The sequence below is a fragment of the Nematolebias whitei genome, chromosome 17 (assembly GCF_014905685.2).
Source record: "Nematolebias whitei isolate Nwh7 chromosome 17, NemWhi1, whole genome shotgun sequence".
In the NCBI taxonomy this organism is placed as follows: Eukaryota; Metazoa; Chordata; class Actinopteri; order Cyprinodontiformes; family Rivulidae; genus Nematolebias; species Nematolebias whitei.
The window spans coordinates 24432067-24452570 of record NC_056514.1 but is presented as its reverse complement, the minus strand read 5'-3'; the positions used below and the strand labels follow the sequence as shown (position 1 = coordinate 24452570).

The window sequence follows — 20504 nt, the reverse complement described above, 5'->3', positions numbered from 1 at the left end:
TCAGCAACTAACAGGCGAACTGCGCGAGTGTGAAAAATGGACACACTGACCTTCTTCTCGGGCTGTGACAAACCTAGAATGCGAAATGCAGCCAGTTATTATTACACTGAGAGAATGCACAATAAAGATATAAACTGACTTTTGAAGTTTGAAACTTTTGCGAGATCTGACAGCATCCTCACCGAAACCACACACCTGCAGCGTTTCCACCACAAACAAAGACAGATGATGAATGCAGCTTTCTGGGCACCTGCCATGACATTTAGATTAATGTACAAAATAAGGGTTGGTCCTGAGTTAGACAGCACTGTGTGGAGAACGGATTCGTCTACAACCTCACAAGGATCAGACATAAAACAAGTAAGACTGTGAAGTAAAGAGTAATATTGGATGGGTCTGGCTCATCGTGTACCATTGTAGGACTTCAAGTGTCCCATTCTGTAGAGGAAGTGTCTCAGCGACCGGCTTGTTGTCACATGGCTCAGTCGTTTCTGAAACTCACTGGAGGTTGACAACTATTAACACATAGGAGCAGAAACTTCCAGCAATCATAAACGTCCTGAACTGAAAGTCGTTGGAACTGGATCTTTGGAGATGATTTTAAAAAAGGTGATGTTTCCCTCATTCCACCCGGACATGGCACGTCCACTTGGCAGGAGGCGAATGATTTAAAAAAACAAACAAAAAAACAATTGCTTTCTTGACGGGGCGTTAAAAGGACAGCAAGAGCTGCCCGTGTAGCTTTTACTTTCATGTTTACATAAAAAAAAAAGACACAAAAAGCACATCTTCCTCTACATTTTTGGGCTCTGGGCAAAACGTCTCCACCTTCGCCTTATTTTTCAGCGCTCAGACAGTTAATTGGATTAGAATCTATAGGTCGAGAGATAGAGGGGCGGGGGTCATAGCGGCCTGGGCCGGTGCAGGCCGTCAATTTCCGGGGTGAGCTGGGGGCTGTGGGTGGCCTTGGTTGGAGTCCAGTCCCCCAGGGAAGCCTGGGCTGCCTTACGGTGAGCCAGACGATGGGTGATGGAGAAACCAGCATTTCCTTCCAGCTGAGAGAGCACCACCAGCACCTGCCTGCAGGGGGAGACAGAGAGCAGACACGAGGGTAAATATTACAAGATAAAGTAAAGAACTAAGAACTTCTAAATATGGTTTTCATTACTGATGGACTACAAGAGCACATGCTTGTATCCAACATCAGAAGTTTGAATAGCAAAATTTGAAATCAGATTTGAAGAAGTCAAACTCATTACTAATAAATAAAAAGTTAATTATTATCAAATTCTAATTGAATACATTTTAAATACAAGACAATAAAGTGTTACACTGGACTCTATGCAGAAGAACCCGATATTGTTTTCTTTTGAGTCAAACTACTGATCTAAATGATTTATTCTGTGTACTGCCAGTACGTTAAATAGTGAACAAAATACAGGAAAATCAAACGTAAAATTTAAATTCTACATTTTTTAAATAACTGCAGTGTGATGTTATTCTCATAATGAAAAAACAGACAATAAATGGAAGCTTTCAACAGTTTCACATCTGTAGGCTGTAACTCTGGAGTGACAAAGTCTTAAAACTGCAATAAAGTGAACTGTTATCTGTCTGCATGAACGTAGGAGAAGCTAAATGCAGGAAAACCTAATGATGTGTGAACAGCTTCACTGTGGAAGTGTGTCTGCCTGCCTACAACTGTGAGATAAGTACGACCAGGAAGCAGAAGCTATTAAGTGCAGCTGAATCCAGCCGGAGGAGGAATATTAAGTACAGAGCACTGGCCCTGTTGAACCACACTGTTTATACAGGTGTGATTGTGTCACATGTTCCCACAAGACTTACTCTCACATCGTTATATTTTTGGGTTTATATATAAAAACGTTGATTGAAGAATTATATGGAGACAGGGATGGAGTACCGGTGTAAAGGTGGTACGCTGTCAATGGTCTTGAGGCTGCCGCGCGTGGACACCACATTGAAGCTGTCGGTGCAGTCGCAGGAAACGTGGAGGTAGTACTTAGGGTGGCGGTTCTCCACCACAACGATGAGCCCCGCCCAGCCATGGGTCAGGTAGTAACATGTCATGCCCTCGCGGCCCTGAAAACACAGAGATGTACATGTGCTGAGCAGAGGAATGATTTGTCCACTTGGTTTGATTAGCACTGCAAGAACTGGAAGTAATGGATTATTATAATTGCACATCAGAAAATACAGAATGTTCTGCTAAAGAAGTTTTCTTAAACATGTTCTCCTGATTCCTAAGCATTTTAAGTCCAGTTCATAAATTTCTAGATATTTGTAAAAATGCTTATGAATTATCCACACTACTGTGATCCATTTTTCTTCTGTACGTTTTCAATGCAGTTCTTGTCCCACAGTTTTCGTGCTATTTTAACAAATCATAAATCAATCCTGCTTTGACTTTTGATATTGGTGCAACTTTAGCCTTTTGAAATATTTAACCTTTTCTGCCATTTTTTCCTCACAGAAAATGAATTGAGCTCATTTTACTTTTTTTTTTCATTTACCCTTTATGTATACATTTATATAATTGAGCTACGAGAACTCATTTTCAAGAGAGACCTGTTTTTAGGGAGCAGATGGGGGTTAAGGGCCTTGCTCATGGGCCCAGAGTGGACATGGACATGGAAATGGACATCCTTCATTTCTTTAGATCTGTTTACAACCTTTTACTGCTCCTTTTACATTTTGTCCCGGTTCAGCTTCTTTCAGCTTCCTTGTGCAAATGTAAACATTTTTTTTTCAGCTACTTTCAGCAAATTTCAGCAGTTGTTTTTCAGCAATTTTGTGCTTGTTTCAGCTTATTTCTGCTAACTACAACATTTTTGTGCTTTTTCTAACTTATTTCTGCTCATTTCAGCTTGTCACTCTCCTTTCAGCTTATTTCTGCAAGTTTCATTTTTTTTCTATTATTTCAGCTACTATATAGCTGTTTTATGCTAATATAAGCCTTTTCAGCTAATTCCACATTTTTGCACTCATAGCAACTTTTTTCAGCCTAATTCAGCAAAATGTGCTCTCATCTTCTTTCTAGTAATTTAAACTTCTTTCTGCATTTTAAGCTACTTTTCAGCCTTTTTTGTTGCCAATTTCAGCTTTTTTCAGACAATTTATAATATACTTCATACATATATATATACATATATATATACATACACACACACACACACACACAGGTATATATATATATATATATTTTTTTTTTTTCAAGTTTTTTAAAAGTAATTTCTGCTACTTTCAGCATGAATTACAGTAACTTATTTCTGCTAATTCCATCTTGTTATACTCATTTAAGCTTTTTCTGCTATTTCAGCTACTTTTTATCTGTTTTTGCGCTAAATTTAGCTTTGTCAGCTAATTCCACATTTTTTTAAGCTCATTTCAAGCGCTTTCCCAGTCCTTATAGTAAATTACGCTTTTTTCTGGTTTTCAGCTACTTTTCAGCTATTTTAGTTAATTTCCTAATGTCTGTGCTCATTTCTGCTTATTTAAACCTAATTCAGCAAATATGTGTACTTTTTGCTTTCTGCTGCTAATTTAGGCTTGTTCTTACATTTCTGCATGTTTTTAACAAATTTCAGCTGTTTTTCAGCAAGTTCTTCAGCAATAAGCATTCACACTGCATTTTCACAGGAAATGCAAATTCTCTAGTTATACATATATATTTTGTCTTAATCTCTAAGCTTTAGCAGCATAATTCTCAGGTTTACCCTGAATATGTTTTAAATTGCAAAGAAAGAGCAGTGTGGGACAAATGCTTCAGGAAAACTCTTTAATCTCCTAGGAGGACAGTAAAACCCAGGACTAAGATTAAAAGAAACAAAACAATCACTGAGGAGCTCAAATCTCACGGATGAGTGGACAATCCATTTCCACGGTGAGTAGAAATCACTTCATGAGTGCATAAAAAAATAAAATCATTCTTCATAAAGCAGGTACAGAAGCTTTGAAAATGGTTCAGTTGAGGAAAAAAATGTTTTAAAGACCGACAGAAACAAACAAACACTGCCAAACTGACAAAAAGAGGAAATGGGACGTTGTTTTGCTTTTCTTTTTTTTTTTTTAAGGAAGAAGCGTTTGGATTCTGGTTTGAGTATGAAGATAATACTTCCTGTTTTTATTATTTTGTCATAGGTTTACTTCTGCATACGTTGTGTTAGATTTCAGCTCAAATGTTTGGGAGATCAGTGACAGAACTACTGTTTTCTGTAACACAGCTCAAAAATTTACTGTATTTACAAATATTTTCCTCATACATGGACATCTCTTCAATTCTGATGATCTTTGGTTTCTTGTGTCATCCTTCTTTTGCTTTAACTAGCCTTCTTCTTACTTTTAGCTATCCCTTTGCTACTTCATTGTTATACTTCTTATAACTTCAACAAATACCGTACATTTTAGCCACTTGAGCAAATTTCAGCAAAGACCCAGAACTCAGCAGTCAAACTGCAAATTCACAGAAAGTTATTTATGATTTTGCTGTTAAAAAAAGATGCAACAGGATGAGTGGAAAATGAAGTTCAAGCAGTAAATTTGACTAAACAGAAAAACTGTTAAAGGCTACAATCCTAAACATTATTAACAAAGCAAACGGAGACATGTGTAGGATTAAAAAGTGCTACACCCTGGCCACAGAGTCAAGAGAACATGAGAATCTTTTGTTGAAAACCAGAAAAAGACAGAATGAAGAAACGGCAAACACTGATGATAGACTCAGCCCGTTCAGTTTGGTTGACCAAAACACTGAATACTTTGATAACAGCTATCTAACACACAGACTACATTTTCTTAACTTATATATTCCGTTCCTATCTGAGTGACAGGAGATTTTGTGTTAAGGTTGGTAATATTGTATCTGCTTCAGTGCCTCTTTCCTGCGGGGTCCCGCAAGGCTCAATTCTTGAATCCCTTCCTGTTTTCACTCTATCTGCTCCCTTTGGAGTCTATCCTGTGAAAACATGGTCTTTCTTTTCACTATGTTGATAATTGTCAGATTTATCTGCCCTTAAAACCTAATCGTTCTTGCTCCATTCATCCTCGGTTAAAATGTCTTAATGACATCAAGGCATGGATGGCTTCAAAATTTTTAAGTTTTAACAATCAGAAAACTGAAGTCATTGTGTTTAGCCATAGCTCTACCGCTGTCTCTAATCCTATAAACCATGGCTCTCTTGAGCCATGTCTTAAGCAGTCTGTTACAAACCTTGGGATGGTTTTAGACTCTGACTTTGTTTAATAAACAAATTAATTCTGTTCTGCTGAGAAGCTTCTTCCAGTTAAGGCAGATAGCTAAGCTTAAGTCAGTGTTGACCAGATCTGACCTTGAAAACCTAGTCCATGCCTTTATTACTACCTGACTGGACTACTGTAACGCACTCCATGTTGGGATCAGTCAGGTGTCTCTTTCACGTCTCCAGCTCGTCCAAAATGCTGCAGCTCGGCTCTTAACAGGAACTGGTAGGTTTGAGCATATTTCACCAGTTTTATCCTCCCTTCACTAGCTCCCTGTGCGTGTCAGAATAGATTTTAAAATTCTCCTGCACCCTCATATCTCTCTGACCTACTTCAATCTAATGTTCCTTCTCGGGTGCTGAGATCATCTGATCAGCTGCTTTTGGCTGTTCCAAAAACAAGGTTGAAGCTTAGACGTGATCGGGCTTTTTCAGTCGTGGGCCATAAACTCTGGAACAATCTGCCCATCAACTTTAGACAGACCACTTCACTTTCTGTTTTTAAATCTCTGATCAAAACTCGACTGTTTTCTCTGGCTTTTAAAACAGTGTGATTTGATTTAGTATTTTATTGTTCTGTGTTTTTATGCTTTTCTTTTGATGCTTTTAATTAATTTTCGGTACTATCGTTACTTTTATTTTTCCATTAAATTACTCCCATTGATTTTTACTGTTAAGCACTTTGGTAACAGCTGCTGTTTTAAAAGTATAAAATTATGTTCCAAGGACGAAACCGTTTGTTAAAAGAGAGACAGCAAAACGATGAGGGCAGAGAAAGCCTCACCTCGTGTCTTTCTCCTTTGTTTTCAGTGAGCAGAATGATGGCGTCAGCTAGCGTGGTAGGAGTGGCATCCACCTGCTCCACCATCACCTGTCGGGAGCTGTAGATGGCCAGAATGTAACCAGGGAAGTCCTGGCTGGGCCGTCGTGATGTTCCACTGGTGGGGCTTGAGACTAGATCGAAGAAATAAAAAGTTTCTATCAGTGTTGTGACTACAAACACGGAGCATGTTGCTGTGACTGTCAACCTACTGGGTGTGGGTGAGCCTCCCACCAAGCTGACATTCATCTGCCAGTGATTGAAGGCGCAGCAGACAACAGCGTACTCCCCTGGCTCCAGCATGACATCGCAGCCGACAAATTTCTTCACCGCTCGCTTGCTGTGCGCCAGCAGGCGCCCCAGAGTCAGCTTGTTGTTGCTGCCGAAGGAGGCACGGAACACCATGATACACAGGTCCAGTAGGTGGCTGTCAGCTGTGTCGGAGCGCCTGGAGAGGTGTTAGAAGTGTTAGAATGAGAGGCAGCAAAAAGAAAAACAGTGGGTGGGGACAAAGTGGTGGGGGGTGGAGGTAAGCAGTGGGTAGGCTACCTGCTTCCCTCCTGGAAGAGGGCAAACTCCAGAGCTGTCCTCTCCAGCACAGTGAGAGCTGTGACGGTGATCGGGCTGCTGGCTTTGCTGGGGAAGCAGCCTTGCAGCCTCACTTCCTGCCAGTCTGAGTGGATCTTACAGATGTCAACTGAGTCAAAGTACCTGTGGGGGGTGGATGTGATTCACAATGTGTACAGGCTCAGCTTCAGTAAAGTGCAACAACTCTGTACGGAGTTACATACTAAAATGTCTCAGTGCTCAACAGTTTCAACTTTAAACACCATTTATACATGAATAAATGTCAGTAATAAATCTGTTATGAAACAAACAAATGAGCTGGTTTCCCTGCCAAACACCAACAATGGAAACAATCAAAAGACTTCCTAAAAACAACAGGAACACAGTCACTGCCTGTACACAACGGATGATACATTTATTCTATGGAGAAAAGATCATTAAATCCGTCGTCACATTTAGGATCGTGTCACAATAAGAGAACATGCTGAGTTACTTCACTGGCGCTCCGTTAGCAAAAGATTTGACAGCGACTGTTTAAAACAGCTGGTGGTGAGTAAATCTTTTATGGGAGTCGTCACAGGATTTAATGCATTTCTGACAGCAGCTTGTTTGGCATTAACACAAGGAGGGGTGAGTGCTGCATTAGCAGTCACAACCACCTCGGCTCAAGTTTCATAAGCAAAAAAAAGCAAAAAAAACAATAAATAAATAAAATAAAAACTCAATCAAGCCCAGAATCTGACTGTGAAGTCATTTCTGTAAAAGCACCAATGCAGTGATAGCGTAAAGCTTTACAGAAAAAGGTTTTATGGCTGTTAATGACCAGTAGAGGGTAGAAAGTTTAATTAAGAAAGAGTATAGCAGGAGTTCATGCTTCTAATTTAAATAACGTGTCAAAATAGTGTAGGTCCTCCTCCTTTGATTGACACCTCATTTGACCAACTGGGTCGATCTATGGCCTCTCCAGAGCCAATAATATCGACCGAGCGTCGTGTTCTGTCCGGTAACACCCACACTGTTTTGTATACAGAAGTGAACAATCAGCTCTGACACCTGCTCTGACTCTACAGATTTATAACCAAATCCCTAAAATCCCATCACGTTGATATGCAATGTTCACGGGCAAAATCTAAAAAAGTAGGAAATTAATTCTCAAATTATTTTTTAGCCTGAGCCCCTTATGCCCCTTTGTTATTGGTAAAAAATACTTTGTTTAGAGGTTTATTTTCAACTAAAAGATGGCAAAATGTACTGTAAAAAGAAAATAGGACACTTACAAGGTGAATGGGTGGTTTAAGATGGATATTATACATTTATATTCTAACGTTCTTATTGTTGCATCTGCAGAAGTCAAAATTAGCCTGTAGTTTCCTGAAAACATGAGCTATTCATCAAACTGTGAGATAGGATTCTGTTTAAATCTAAAAGTAGTTCCATCTTTAACTGAATCTAAATCCAAAAGAATGTGCTATCATCAAACAACAATTTTGAGCAATCTTAGTTGTTTATAGAATAAAGTAGCCGAATCATGATCCTTTGAGCATCCAAGAGTTGAGCAAAATACTAAAAAATAAATAAAATGAAGATGGACATTTTTTCCATGGTTATGAAAAGCAAAAACAAAAAAACTAACAGTCACAAACATTTAACTTACACGCGCACAAGAAAGCCTTACTTTATGAAGTCACTGTACTCCATCCAGAAGACTCCTTCGCTGCTGCCATGAGCCATCAACTCATGACGGAGGTGCTGAGGCCAGTCGGTCCACTCGTCCGACCAGTTGCCGTTCCAGGAGAAGCGACCCCACGGGTTACGCAGCCTCAACAACCTGCAGCAGAGTGACAAGTAGATGAGACGGATGAAAAACAAAAGACTGGAGGCAGAATGGGAGTTGCTACCTAAAAATGCAGAATACAAAAACAAGTACTTAAAATATTTCTTTGAAAAAGAGAGAGAGCAAGGGGTTTATTGTTGCTAAACTGCTCTGCATTCCTCAAGACCTTTGGAGGAAGACCATGTGTCATTCAGCCTCCCACTCTGACTGCTTTGTGGCAGTAAATTAAAGTGGTCATGCGTGACTCTGGTAAATAACGTCTCAAGCTTTTGGCTATGTTCAGCTTCTTTGTAGGTAAAACCGAAGAGGCCCCTTTTGTGTGGAGCTACAATGCATCCTCGATCAGAGCGATTAAACTGAGCTGGTGTGCATCGAGCCCCATGTCGATTCACCGTACGAGAAATTAAAGAAGATTCTTTTAACAAAGAATTAACCCATTCTAATAATGTTGAACTTGTTTTGTTCAATAACTATAAAATAAAACGTAGCAAAAGTTGGTCTTGTACAGAATATTTTTCTTACGTGCCAATCTATAAACAAAAAACTGTCCCACTAAACATTTCGTCCATACCTGTATCCCTGGACATCTCGAACATCCAAGATGGAGTAAGCATGCCGAGGTCTTAGACCTAAAGACTCATAAACAGCATCGTCTACCTTCATGTTGCCTCCTCCACACGAGGCTCCCATCAGAAACCTGTAACACAAACAATATCATAAAAAAATTATTCAGCTGCGCACAGTTTCAGAGAAATTCTTGGTATTTGTGTACATATGTACTTCAGTTTGTGATTGTGTGGGCGGTTCATTCATAGTTCATTGGGCAACACCCCACCAAACTGTAATCTATCTGAGAAGCTTATCCTGCCCCCACATCATTATCCAATGAGCGTGGGGCTCTGCTCTGTGGGGTCCTGCTCTTTCAAAGTGACACAGGACAAGTCCATCTTCGCCCAGATGCTCTCATCAACCTCGACTCGAAACTCTTTGTTTTATGAAGCTAGACATTCAACAATCAACACAGCTATTGATGAAACAGTTCAACTGTGTTAGAGAGAATTACCAATTTGTTGTTGTAATAATGAAGCAAAACTTAAACAAAGCAATTAGGACCTCCAAGATTAAATCAGAATAAGTATGTGTCAAAGGAGGGTACTGTAATGATACACCTGAGGATCCTTGCCGAGAACAATGATAAACCTGAACATACATATTCATAAATCAGATGTTGAGGTTCTCCTTTGCAGTGACAAGGAGGGATGAGAATAGGAATGAGATCATCAGAGGTACAGCACCGGTTGAACAACTAGAAGATAACTAGAGAGACCAGACTGAGATGGTTTGGACATGTCCAGAGGAGGGACAGTGGGTATACTGGTAGAAGGATGTTAGAAATGCAGCTGCAGGAAAAATACAAAGAGGAGATATATGGATGCAGTTAGAGAGGACATGGAGGTAGTTGGAGTGAGGACAGAGATGGAGGAGGATGACTCGCTGTGGAGACCCCAGAGGGAAAAGCCGAAAGAAGAAGAAATTATGAACAGAAATCATCTTGTTGGTGTCACAGGACAGAGATCACCAACACCAGTCAGAAAAGCTGAGTTGTCTGAGATACATATAGACGTTGCCTCCCAGCAGTGTTTGGTCAGGTGAACATCACCACCTGATCAGATTAAAGCTACAGGCTTGACGTGCGTTGTCGCAACAAAAAGGTGAATGAAAACTGATGTTTAATTGTGTGCTTGTGTGAACAGGAGACCTTCATCTGGTAGTGCTGGCAGTTGCTTAGCTACCACAGCTTCTGGTAAACAAAACATCTGTGCCGTTTTGTTTGTGGAGCAATAAAATATCAATACTGTAAATGATTGCTTGATTCTAATGTTACTGGAAGTGTGATAAAAGTTAACAGGAAGACAAATGAGTGTGTTGTTTTTATTTATTTATGAAGACATGTCAAAGAGAATAAAACCACAAATACAGGTACTGTCAGAGAAGGAGGTAGATTCATCTGTGGCTACTTGTAACCAAACATACAATGAGAATGTTAAAAGCCCCTTTTAATGTTTCATATAACGTATGATGACCTCGTCAGTTTAACAGACACTGACAGAAAGAAACTCCATAATGTCAGTGTTTTCTCACAAATGGACCTTATTAACCGGTAACTATAGTAACCGGTAACCAAGGGGTGATAATTAGCATTTCAACCACGATTAAAAATTTGAAGTTCGTGGAGGGGAAGTGGGGGCACCAGGTGGACATAACTTGGGGTTTTAATGAAAACATGATATATCTTTTCACCACAATCTAGTCTCCATGTGTGATGCTACTGCCCATGCTGCTGCTCAGACATCTCTGTCTCTGAGGCTCCTCCACTGGCTCTAAATAAGACTTTTAAGTGACCTCCATGGTTTCCTCTTTGAAACATTGTGTATGTTATTTACTGTAATGTGTAGTATGTGATTTCTGTAGCTAAACAGTACATTTATCAGGAGTCCCATGGTGCACCTGTTCATACCTCTTTGCTGTACGGCTGCAAACTCTTACCCAGCCTCCTTGGAACTGAGCATCTTGGCCCAGATGAGGTCTGTGTCGATGGGTTCCTCACGGGGGTTGGTGGAGCTGACCTGGAGCATGAGGGAGTCACAGGGAGCCCCAGTTAGTGTGGCGAGGCCCTCGATGGCACGCCCCGCCTGCAGGGCAAAGTAGGAGCCGTGGAGTTTGGCCAGGGCCTTCTCAATCAGAGCCACCCACAGCTGTTTCCTCTGAGCCTGGAGTGGCACAGAGACAAAAATGAAAAGTCTGAGTGAAGATGACTCCGTGGAAGAGGAAGTTATCTTTAGTGTTGAGCATATCTCTAGTCAACCTGTTGGCTGACTCAACCCCTTCTCTAATGCTACTTTGACTGTGAAATCTAGACAGGGAAGATGTTTACTTGCTAGAGAGGCTGATATTTCTCACCAGCAGACAGAGATGGTGCTTTGACTACAATATGCTTCTATGTAGCATAATTAAAGTCTTCATTTGCTCAGTAATGTTTGATTAATTAGATACAGTGTGGAGTCCTTTGAGATAAAAAGTGACACAATGAGCGAACTTGATCTCATTAAAATAGTAGATGATTATTCAGGGTTTTAGCAAGGTTCACTCAGATGAATTAAAAGCTTTTAAGAGCATGAATCACACACATTTTCAAGGTCACACTGGTCAAAGTATTAAATGAGATCAATGAAAAGCATTAAACACGAGGCTCTCGATGTTTAAATATGAACTCTATTTTTTCTGTAAGTAGTTTTGTAATTTTGAAACCATTTCTCAAAGAGCCCCCACAGTCTTCTGACCTGGGAAAAGAGGAGGTAGCCGTAGTCGTCACAGGGCAACATGTCATCCACCAGCACCGTCGTCCACGTTCCATCTTTACACAGCCGAACCTGGTAGGCCCCCTCAGGACAAATGGTCCTAGTGATCATCACTCTTTCCACCAGCTCTGGCCGCTCTGCCAACACTGCCAGAGCACTCAGGAACCTAAAACAGTTTTAAACTTGATGAAAAAAATGGTGACGCTAAAAACTGATCAGCTGATTGATATTTGATGTTGATTGGTCAAACGCTGAGTGTGGAACGTACAAAAGCATTAAGAAAAGAACAAAAAGAAAAAAGACTGAAAAGCTGTCATTATGCTATAAAAGGAGTAATAAAATATTATTTTCCACACCGCTACCTTGAGCAGTTCTGATTTTTTAATTTTTTTTTTACATAATTTGCCCTAATTTAAAATCAATCACATTTGATGTGTCAAGCTTCTATGCCTTCTGGTTACCTCCCCATTACTGTTAATTCGACCCGCAGCATGGGCTGAACTTCTAATTAGCTTGGAAGAGAAATTAGTTATTAAAATGTCTAGATATATCTGAAAATGCTAATTCTTCTACACAGGGGAGATAAAGCTGGGAACACAAAGATTCTACTTACAAGGAATAAATCTCAAAATGGAAATTACTGCAGACTGAAATACCATGTAATATTGATGAAACGGTAAAAAGTCAACAACAAAAAAAATCTTTAGACAAAAAATAACATTTTCTATATTGCACTCTGTTCACTTAGTCAATTTTGCACAAGTTTTAGTTTAAATGCATCTGTAAGCAGCTTCTTAGAGACATATGGTAATAGACCTGGTCAAAAGAATCCAATAAAAAAAATCAATTAGCTGCATCAGATTAGGACTGTGACAGCAGCCATTGTTGTGACCATATTCAAGGACAAAGGTGAATACGACTAGCTGGTTTCCTCTGCTGTCAGGTGTGTGTGTTGTGTGTGTTAGTGTTAGTGTGTAAAACGAGTGAGAAATGAAGCCAACAAGGAAGAATTTGGGTTACATCCTGTTGCGAAAGAGAAGATTTGCCTCTGGGGAGGGTTATTTTTGATAAGATGCATGCTGGTGATGATGTGGAAAGTTGTATTTGGATAACCTTGTGAGGAACTGCTCATTGTTATGTGTGTGTGTGTCCTTGTTTATGCTACTCTGTGAGGCCCATTTTTCCAACTTATACTGCATTGTGAGGACCAACTGCTCCTTATGGGGCCCAAAGCCCGGGCCCCATAAGAAGAAGTCCTGTTGGTGGGTTAGGGGCTAGGTTTAGGACTAAGGTGTGAATTGAGGATGTGTTAGGTTTAGGGTTAGGTATGTACTGGTAATGGTTAGGTTAAGGATAAAGGTCATGGTTAGGCTATAGAAATGAATGAAAAATGAATGGAAGTCAATGCAAAGGCCCCATAAAGATAGCAAAACAAACCTGTGTGTGTGTGCGTGTGTGTGTGGAGGAAGATGGCAGCACACATAAATGCACACATCGAAGGTCAAACAGAACAAGGACAGAGAGATAGATTGTATGTCCAGAACCACAGTGGTGTGAATAATTTTTCTGTCACGTGTTTCTGTTCATCTAATCAACTTTATTTTTTTCAACAAACCAATTTTTCCGTTGCGTGCTTTTATTCTCTTCACGTTTTGTTTCACGGACCTATTGACATTGTCCTCACATGTAACTTCAGGGAACAACATTCACTTTAAGCAGACTTGGTGAAAACCCACAGGGTGAAAGGTGTTAAATGTTGTCACTTTTTATTCCTCCAACCTTGGACAGTGATGAAACGTTCTTTTTACTTTAGGGATGCCTTGCTGTTGGTGTGTTGTCTCTGAAATGTTCAACGTAAATGACAATGATGAATGCTGTGTTTTGTTCCAACAGCTTACCAGCAGTTTCCAAGAAGTCCTTGGAGGATGTCGGAGGGCCTCGGCGTGCGGAAGACGGACCATTTGACACCTTTGAAGTTACTGCAGTTGATCTCGTGGGGGCGCAGCCACTTTTTGATTCGCTGCTGGACGCTGTCGCCCTCGGGGAAGCCCACAGAATGAGGTCCCGGGGGGAAACTGTCATCCACAAAGTTCACAGAGTTCTAAACAAGGGGTGAGACAGCTGAGGTTAGAGAGGAACAGAGGGACAAGTAGATCTGATTCTCTTCTAAAACTCAGAAGATATCTATCCCTGAGTATACATCCAACCCCTCATAAGCTTCTGTCATTGATAAGTGCGACTCCACTTGGCTCTTGTTTCAATGGTTCTTCTCAGGTGTAGGTGATTTGCCACTGTGACTCGTTTCCCCACTCTGTGGGTGGGATAGTCAATGCAAAGTGGGCGGTATGGTAACAGGTCATTGTGTTTGAGCCACTCCACTCGTTGTGGTCCTTAATCACCCTATAATCGAACTTCAATTTCTTTAACTTATCCTGGCACTTCTTATAAGTCTCAGTGTAGCCATGCTGCACCAACTCATATCTTTCTGTACATGTGCTCATTTCTTGTAGCGCTGTCTAGTTCATGCTGAATCCTAACATTGGCCAATAAAGTTTGGAAGGTCTGGACCTCATCAGTGGTCCATAGCACTATTTTTGGAGCTTCCATACCAGAAACTAACAAAAGCCTCACATACTTAACACTTAACACAATCAGAGAGGAAACGGCGGTTCAGATGTAGTTTGCTGTTTTGCTGAATGGGTGATCCAGTGACGTAGCTCTGTTGGCCAATCAATGGCTGCCGTCTGCTTACGTCAAAATCAGCACCTTGGAGCAATTTGCTTGGAACCAAGAACAAGATGGTCCACTAAAATGGGCTGAGTGGGGGTGGGTACCAGCAGTGGGCAGGCCCTTAACTGGTGCGGTGTGGTGCGGAACCGATGAGACAGTGGCAAAGCTCCAATAATCTTATGGCAAGGCACTCATTTTGACTCCTGTTTTGTTCACATGTAGTTCCCAAAAGGTTCTTTGTTTGAATAAAAACTATTTAACTGCAGCGTAGAGCAAATTTTTCTGTTTCTTTTTGGTCTGAGAGATTATTTTATCAAGATTTTGCTTGACGTTTGATTATGAAGGCATCTATCTTTTTATAATTGCATTGAAGTCCTCTGATTCGTAATCAAATCAAAATGTGAGGAGCATAAAGAACCCCACCTCTAGTAAATAACTTATTGAACAATCTCAGTTTAGAAAAAAAAAAGTTTAATACTGACAGGGGTGATCAGCTAAAGGCTAGTCCGAGAGGGACCAAGCAGACCAATCTAACAAATAAAGAAATTCACAGTGGCTCAAGGAACATTTAAACCTTTACTTTATAAACCTTTACTTTGACATTAATTTAGCATTAGTTATTTAAGTAAAACTATACGGTTATTTGCAAGTGCAAAAAGAGGCAGCAGTAGCTAGCTTTAGCACTTGTTTTGCAGCTTGGGGCACTTCAAGCAGAAATGTCATTTCTACTGCAATCAAAGCGTAACCTGAAGTTGATAGCTGTGGAAAGGGTTATAACTGTGTTTTATGAACTGCTATGGAAATGTTAAGATCGGAGTTGTATAAGAGAGCAGTAATCTACATTGTTCTTCTTTTCTTAATTGTTCGTACCCTTTCCACAGAACTCCGTTTCATAAGATTCTATTATACGTGTGGAGGAGGAATCATGTTTTTTATTTGTGCGGTGTCTCACATCAACACTGCAAAGGACCAAATGTAATCATCTTCTCAACTAGACAGAAAAGCAAACAAATATTCAAAATGCTTGAAGCTCAACTTTTTACATCTCCTAAAGAACAAGGAGCATTTTGAATTATACTGAATTTTAAACCGGTGAAATGGGGCTGCCTTGTACCAAGCAGCTACACTACATAGATGCATTCACATATAAATGGTAGACATCCAATCTGAAACACTATCTGCGTGTCTGAAAGGCTCATGAGCAGACCTGGGAGACACACCGAGCCATATTATATTTCCTATACACAGTTTAAGGAGTGAGCTTGGCCAGTTGTGTTGCAAGGCACGACTGGTGGCTCAGAGTGAAGCGAATTGATTGGTAACCCTCCCCCACAATCCCATTCTGCAGCTTCCATGCAGCATCAGCTCCCTGACAGAATCACTTCAATGCCTCCTTTCCGTCCAAACCTCCACATGGCTAACAGAACCCGGAGCTGGCTGGATTTTGACGAGTCTTGTGCAGGCTTGGATTTTGTGAATGCAGGAGCGTTTTCATTGACATGGAGAGTAAATGCAAAGATTAAAATTGAAATTAAAGAAACCAAAACGATACAATTTAAACATTTTGGGAGCGCAACAGAAGTTAAAACATGTTAAACATGTGGAGAATTAAAAGTTTTATCTCATATAGTTTGACAAAATTTCATCTTTCCGTGGAAACATCAAATATTGACGATGTGAGTTGTATCAGCATGGATTGGCAGTCGTCAGTGGGTAAACCCAGTCATGTTGTATGATTCAAACCCTGGACACAAGCCATCATGTAAATTCATGAGTGCAATCGGCCAATTAATTTCTGAGTTAGGAGAACCTACTGCTTCCCTTTTATCTCTCAGACTACACAGAGCTGGCAACCAGACGAGTTTTATCAGGATAGTGAATGTGTAGCAAGATTAGCTACATATGACTTGCTGGTCTGTTAAAAAGAGGCAACGAGGAACTACTGCACTGGAGAAGCAAAGAAAACCATTCAAGAACAGCCTGGCACATACAGAACCATCAAATAGAAAAGCTGTCACTGCAGGGAGTCAAAACCTCCAATTTGAAATGCAAACCAAAATCTCAAATCAAAGAAATACTCAGTACAAAGAAAAACAAGAAAAAGCTAACACCTTTTCCTGTTGCTCTCTAGAATAAAACAGAAATAGTGCCGTTTCACAGTCTGAATATAAAGCCCATTGTTGTTAGTAGTGTTTACTTGTTTCAAGCACTATAACAGGGCTGCCACGAAGAATGCGCATGCCAGTCTAAACAGAAAACAAGAATAAAAAATAAAAAAACAAAAACAAAACATGCAAAGCACCAAGAGAGACAAATGGCCCTCTGGTGAAAAGAGATTATTCCTCATAGCTTAACTCCAGCTCCACTGTTGACCTTTATTGTTTGATGCAATATGGACAAACCACTACATGAGCCGGTGCTTGGATTTCAGAAACAACATCATCATCTGCATAATCCAATAACTCAAAAAAAAAAGACAATCTTCCAGACTGAAACAACTGCTGTATACTTGTTAGGCTGCCTCAAATGTCTTATAAAAAAAAATAAAAAAAAAGGGGCACACAAAAAGCTTCTATCTATATTACATTTCCACCACTGATGTTGTGGTGCTTGTTTAGTGTTAGTCCCCTCACACAGAAGGTTTAGAGAAACCGAAACCTCTTGCCACCACACCAGTTGTTGCCCCTTTATTGGTTTGATTTCTTAAAAAATAGACACATCGATAGATGCTGCTAAATTTATTACAGGGGAGCTGATCACTTCCTCTCCTCTTCCCTGCTCTGCTGCTAAAAATAAGCTTGCCCTGTGTTCACCTTTATACATCCACAGCAAGCAAAGACACACACTGGAGAGTTTAGTGCAGTTGTGAGGAGAAAGTATAATAGGGGTGTTAGGTGGCAAGGGGATAATTTATTTAAAAGAATTAGCAGAAAGGAGATAAAAAATGAGAAGAGTATGTGGAGACAGATGTGATGGAAAAGGATGGAGACAAAAAAGAGAGGAGTACAGAGCAGGGTCACGTAGAGATAGGAATAGAAGGGAAAAAAGATGAAAGAGAGAAAAGTGCCATTTTAATAATCTTAAATTAAGAAGAGGGGGAATGAGGGATCTCAGATATCCTTCCTCCCTACTGAGTCAACTTCCCTCCCACGTTCGCAGAAATGTACCCCGTGACTTTCAAAGAAGGCATTAATAATGCATTCTGAAGCTCACTTCACGCTATTGTAAACATGAGATGATTGGTGCAATGCCGATGTAGTAAAAAGGGTCGCACAATCAGACACTCGAAAAAAATTCAGCATTGGCCTGCTACATGCATCTAAACTGTTCTGCACCCTGCAGGTTGAGTCAGATTTGTCTTATTGGCCTCAGTGTAAAGCTGTCTTGACAAATGGGTTTAAAATGAAGCCCACTGACAGTTCGGAGTACATATCCATGACAACATAATAAAGGCTTCTCAAAGGTTCAGTTCTGCAGAGACGACTTAAGCTTGAAACAGTCTGATGCAAAGACGCAACATAAAAACTGTCACATCGCAGCTATAGTTGCTAGGGAGGACGCCTCTATGTTTCTGAACAGCTGGGATGCTGAAGCACCAATCAGATGTCACAAACTGTACAAAAGACCTCAAAGTGGTTTTGATCGTTTTGATCACTAAAAGCTGATGCAGAAAACAGGCGTTCATTTAATGACAACAAATTACAATTATTAGTATTTTTCCTTCACTGAAAAACCTGTATGATTAACCTTTTGACATGTATACATCCTATTAAAATGTGTTAACTTGTGGTGTATACAAAAAAATAATAATTTGCCATTTTATTAAAATGGAAAACTAAAGCAACACATTCCCCATTAAAGGGAAATTAAATAATTTTAAAAAAGCTTTTATCTCTGAACAGCAGGTGTGCTTTGTATTGCAATGAAAGTAAAAGGGATTGTGCAAGTTATAATCCAAGCAAAAAAACAATTATTAAGAAATATTGGAAGCAAATTCATTCATGAGAGCACATCTGAATGTAAAAATTAGACACTCAGGAATTAGTGTTTAGTTCATTTAGTTTTCACTTGGCATTTTAAAAAGGATGCTAATGAAACAAGCGCAAACAGAGACAATAACACTAATATTTTTCTGAAATAAAAAAAGTATATTGTAGGAACGGGAACAGCAAGCGACAACCAAAAAGCAGAACTACAAAAAGTAAATTGTGCTCATAAAGGCAGTGTGACTAATTATATCAAAGTATATTACATAAGTGCAGTATGTTTGAATCCATTGATAATAATTTCTTTTACAAGTGTATGTGGTTTTTTTTTTTGTAAATACACTTCATATGTAATAAATCCCTTTACATGTAATTTATTCTAAGAAAGCTTTTCCAAGAACCAGTTGTTAAACATTTCTAATTGGTAAGAGTATTTCCTTGCTTTTATTTATATTTTTCTATCCAAGTCATCATCTCATGTTTAATTTCAACTACAACAAATAAACTCTAATTAAAAGTTGTACCAAATAAATTGTTGTTTGTGAGCGCAACATTTCAACTCAGTCATGCATGCGGCTTTCAAAATGATGGGGAGAAAATAGTGAAATTAGACCAAAAACACTCATCTTTGATTATTTTATGATTGTTATATGCAGTTATGTTGTAAGGCACAGATGAAAACACCCCAGTCCCTGTTGAAATGTTTAACATTCACAGATTTTCAGTTAGTGCAGCTGAAGTGCACTTTCTGGTTTTATTGTGCTTAAGCGGATGTCTGACCCAGCATAGAAGATGTAACACTCCAGCAGTGTTGAGGAGTGACACAAATTCAGACTTAATTTTTCGAGCCTAGACCTCAGAGGAGATGCAATAGACCTATAGCCTGGGGCTCCTTAAAAAAGCCCCAAAGCCATTTAAATATGGCGTACAGCACAGTTTCACCTGAGACAGCCCGAAGCCTATAAAAAGTCACCTAAAACATCCAGTGACCAAATCAAGAAGTTATCTGCTAAAACTTAAGTTTCTCTTACCTCTCTGCAGAAGCTAACAATGTTCTCCCAGAGCTCCGTAGCTTCACCCTCATCGTTTCGTCGCCTGGCTTCCACGTGCATGCTCTCCCTCCTTTTTAGAGGCTTAACCACCTTGCGAAGGGTGAGGTACTGCTGGGGTGTGTGGCATGCTGCACAGTTCTTGGCCTTGATGTCGTTGAGAAGTGTACATGCTGGGCAGCTCCACTGTCCTACCTTCTCCTGAAAGTTAGACGAGGAAGAGGAAGGGGAGGAAGCAACAGCAGATGAAAAGGGAGGAAAACCTCGGGCCTGTTTCCGTGTTTTATGACCTGAGGAGGAAGGTGTGCAAGAGCATGATGCATTGCTAGACCCTGTTGTGAGGCCACAGTTTGTACAGCAGCGGGGCAATGAGGGCTGTTGCTCCTGAAAGCCGTGCAGTTTGGAAGAACCACAAGCAGAGCATTTGTGTGCGCCTGTAGAATTGCGCAGGGTGCACTTGGAGCAAGCCCAGGTGCTAAAGTCGGGACTAGAAGGGCTGGCTGGAGTAAATCGTACCGTTTCACAGCCTACCAGGTCAATGAGGTCGGCACCAGCTCTTGATGATCTGCAGGCCTCACACTTTGATGAGCCACTAGGGTTGGGCAAAGAGCAGCTCGGACACTTCCAGGTGGAAGAAGCAGAGGAAGAAAGGTGGTTAGTCACTGGGTGGCTCGGTGGGTCTTCCTCTTCCAAAATGCTAAGGCGCTTGCTGGGGTACAAAGGTTCCTGGGGCTGTGCATGCTGGGGCTTGGCTGGTCGTTGTGGGCCTGGCTGTGGTGGCACAATGGCTGTTGAAGGGGAGGTGGGGCTGGGAGTGTTAGTTCCAGGATTCTGAGGGCGCCCTGGAGGGGGTACCTCTCGTCTGATGCAGGGCAAAGGATTATTTTGGAGGGAAGATAAA

The 20504-nt window shown here is 40.4% G+C and overlaps 1 protein-coding gene across 1 annotated transcript in view; it reads right to left on the bottom strand.

The window, feature by feature from the left end:
* Positions 1-593: 593 nt before the first annotated feature.
* The window catches only part of capn15 (calpain 15), a gene marked incomplete in the record, with an annotated part of 37996 nt that continues 18085 nt past the window's right edge, over positions 594-20504 (bottom strand). Inside the window, 11 exon segments of the mRNA XM_037690851.1 lie at positions 594-1080; positions 1925-2103; positions 6043-6212; positions 6291-6526; positions 6628-6789; positions 8321-8473; positions 9051-9176; positions 11027-11250; positions 11821-12004; positions 13737-13939; positions 19586-20504. Coding sequence (XP_037546779.1) covers positions 903-1080; positions 1925-2103; positions 6043-6212; positions 6291-6526; positions 6628-6789; positions 8321-8473; positions 9051-9176; positions 11027-11250; positions 11821-12004; positions 13737-13939; positions 19586-20504 — 2734 coding nt within the window.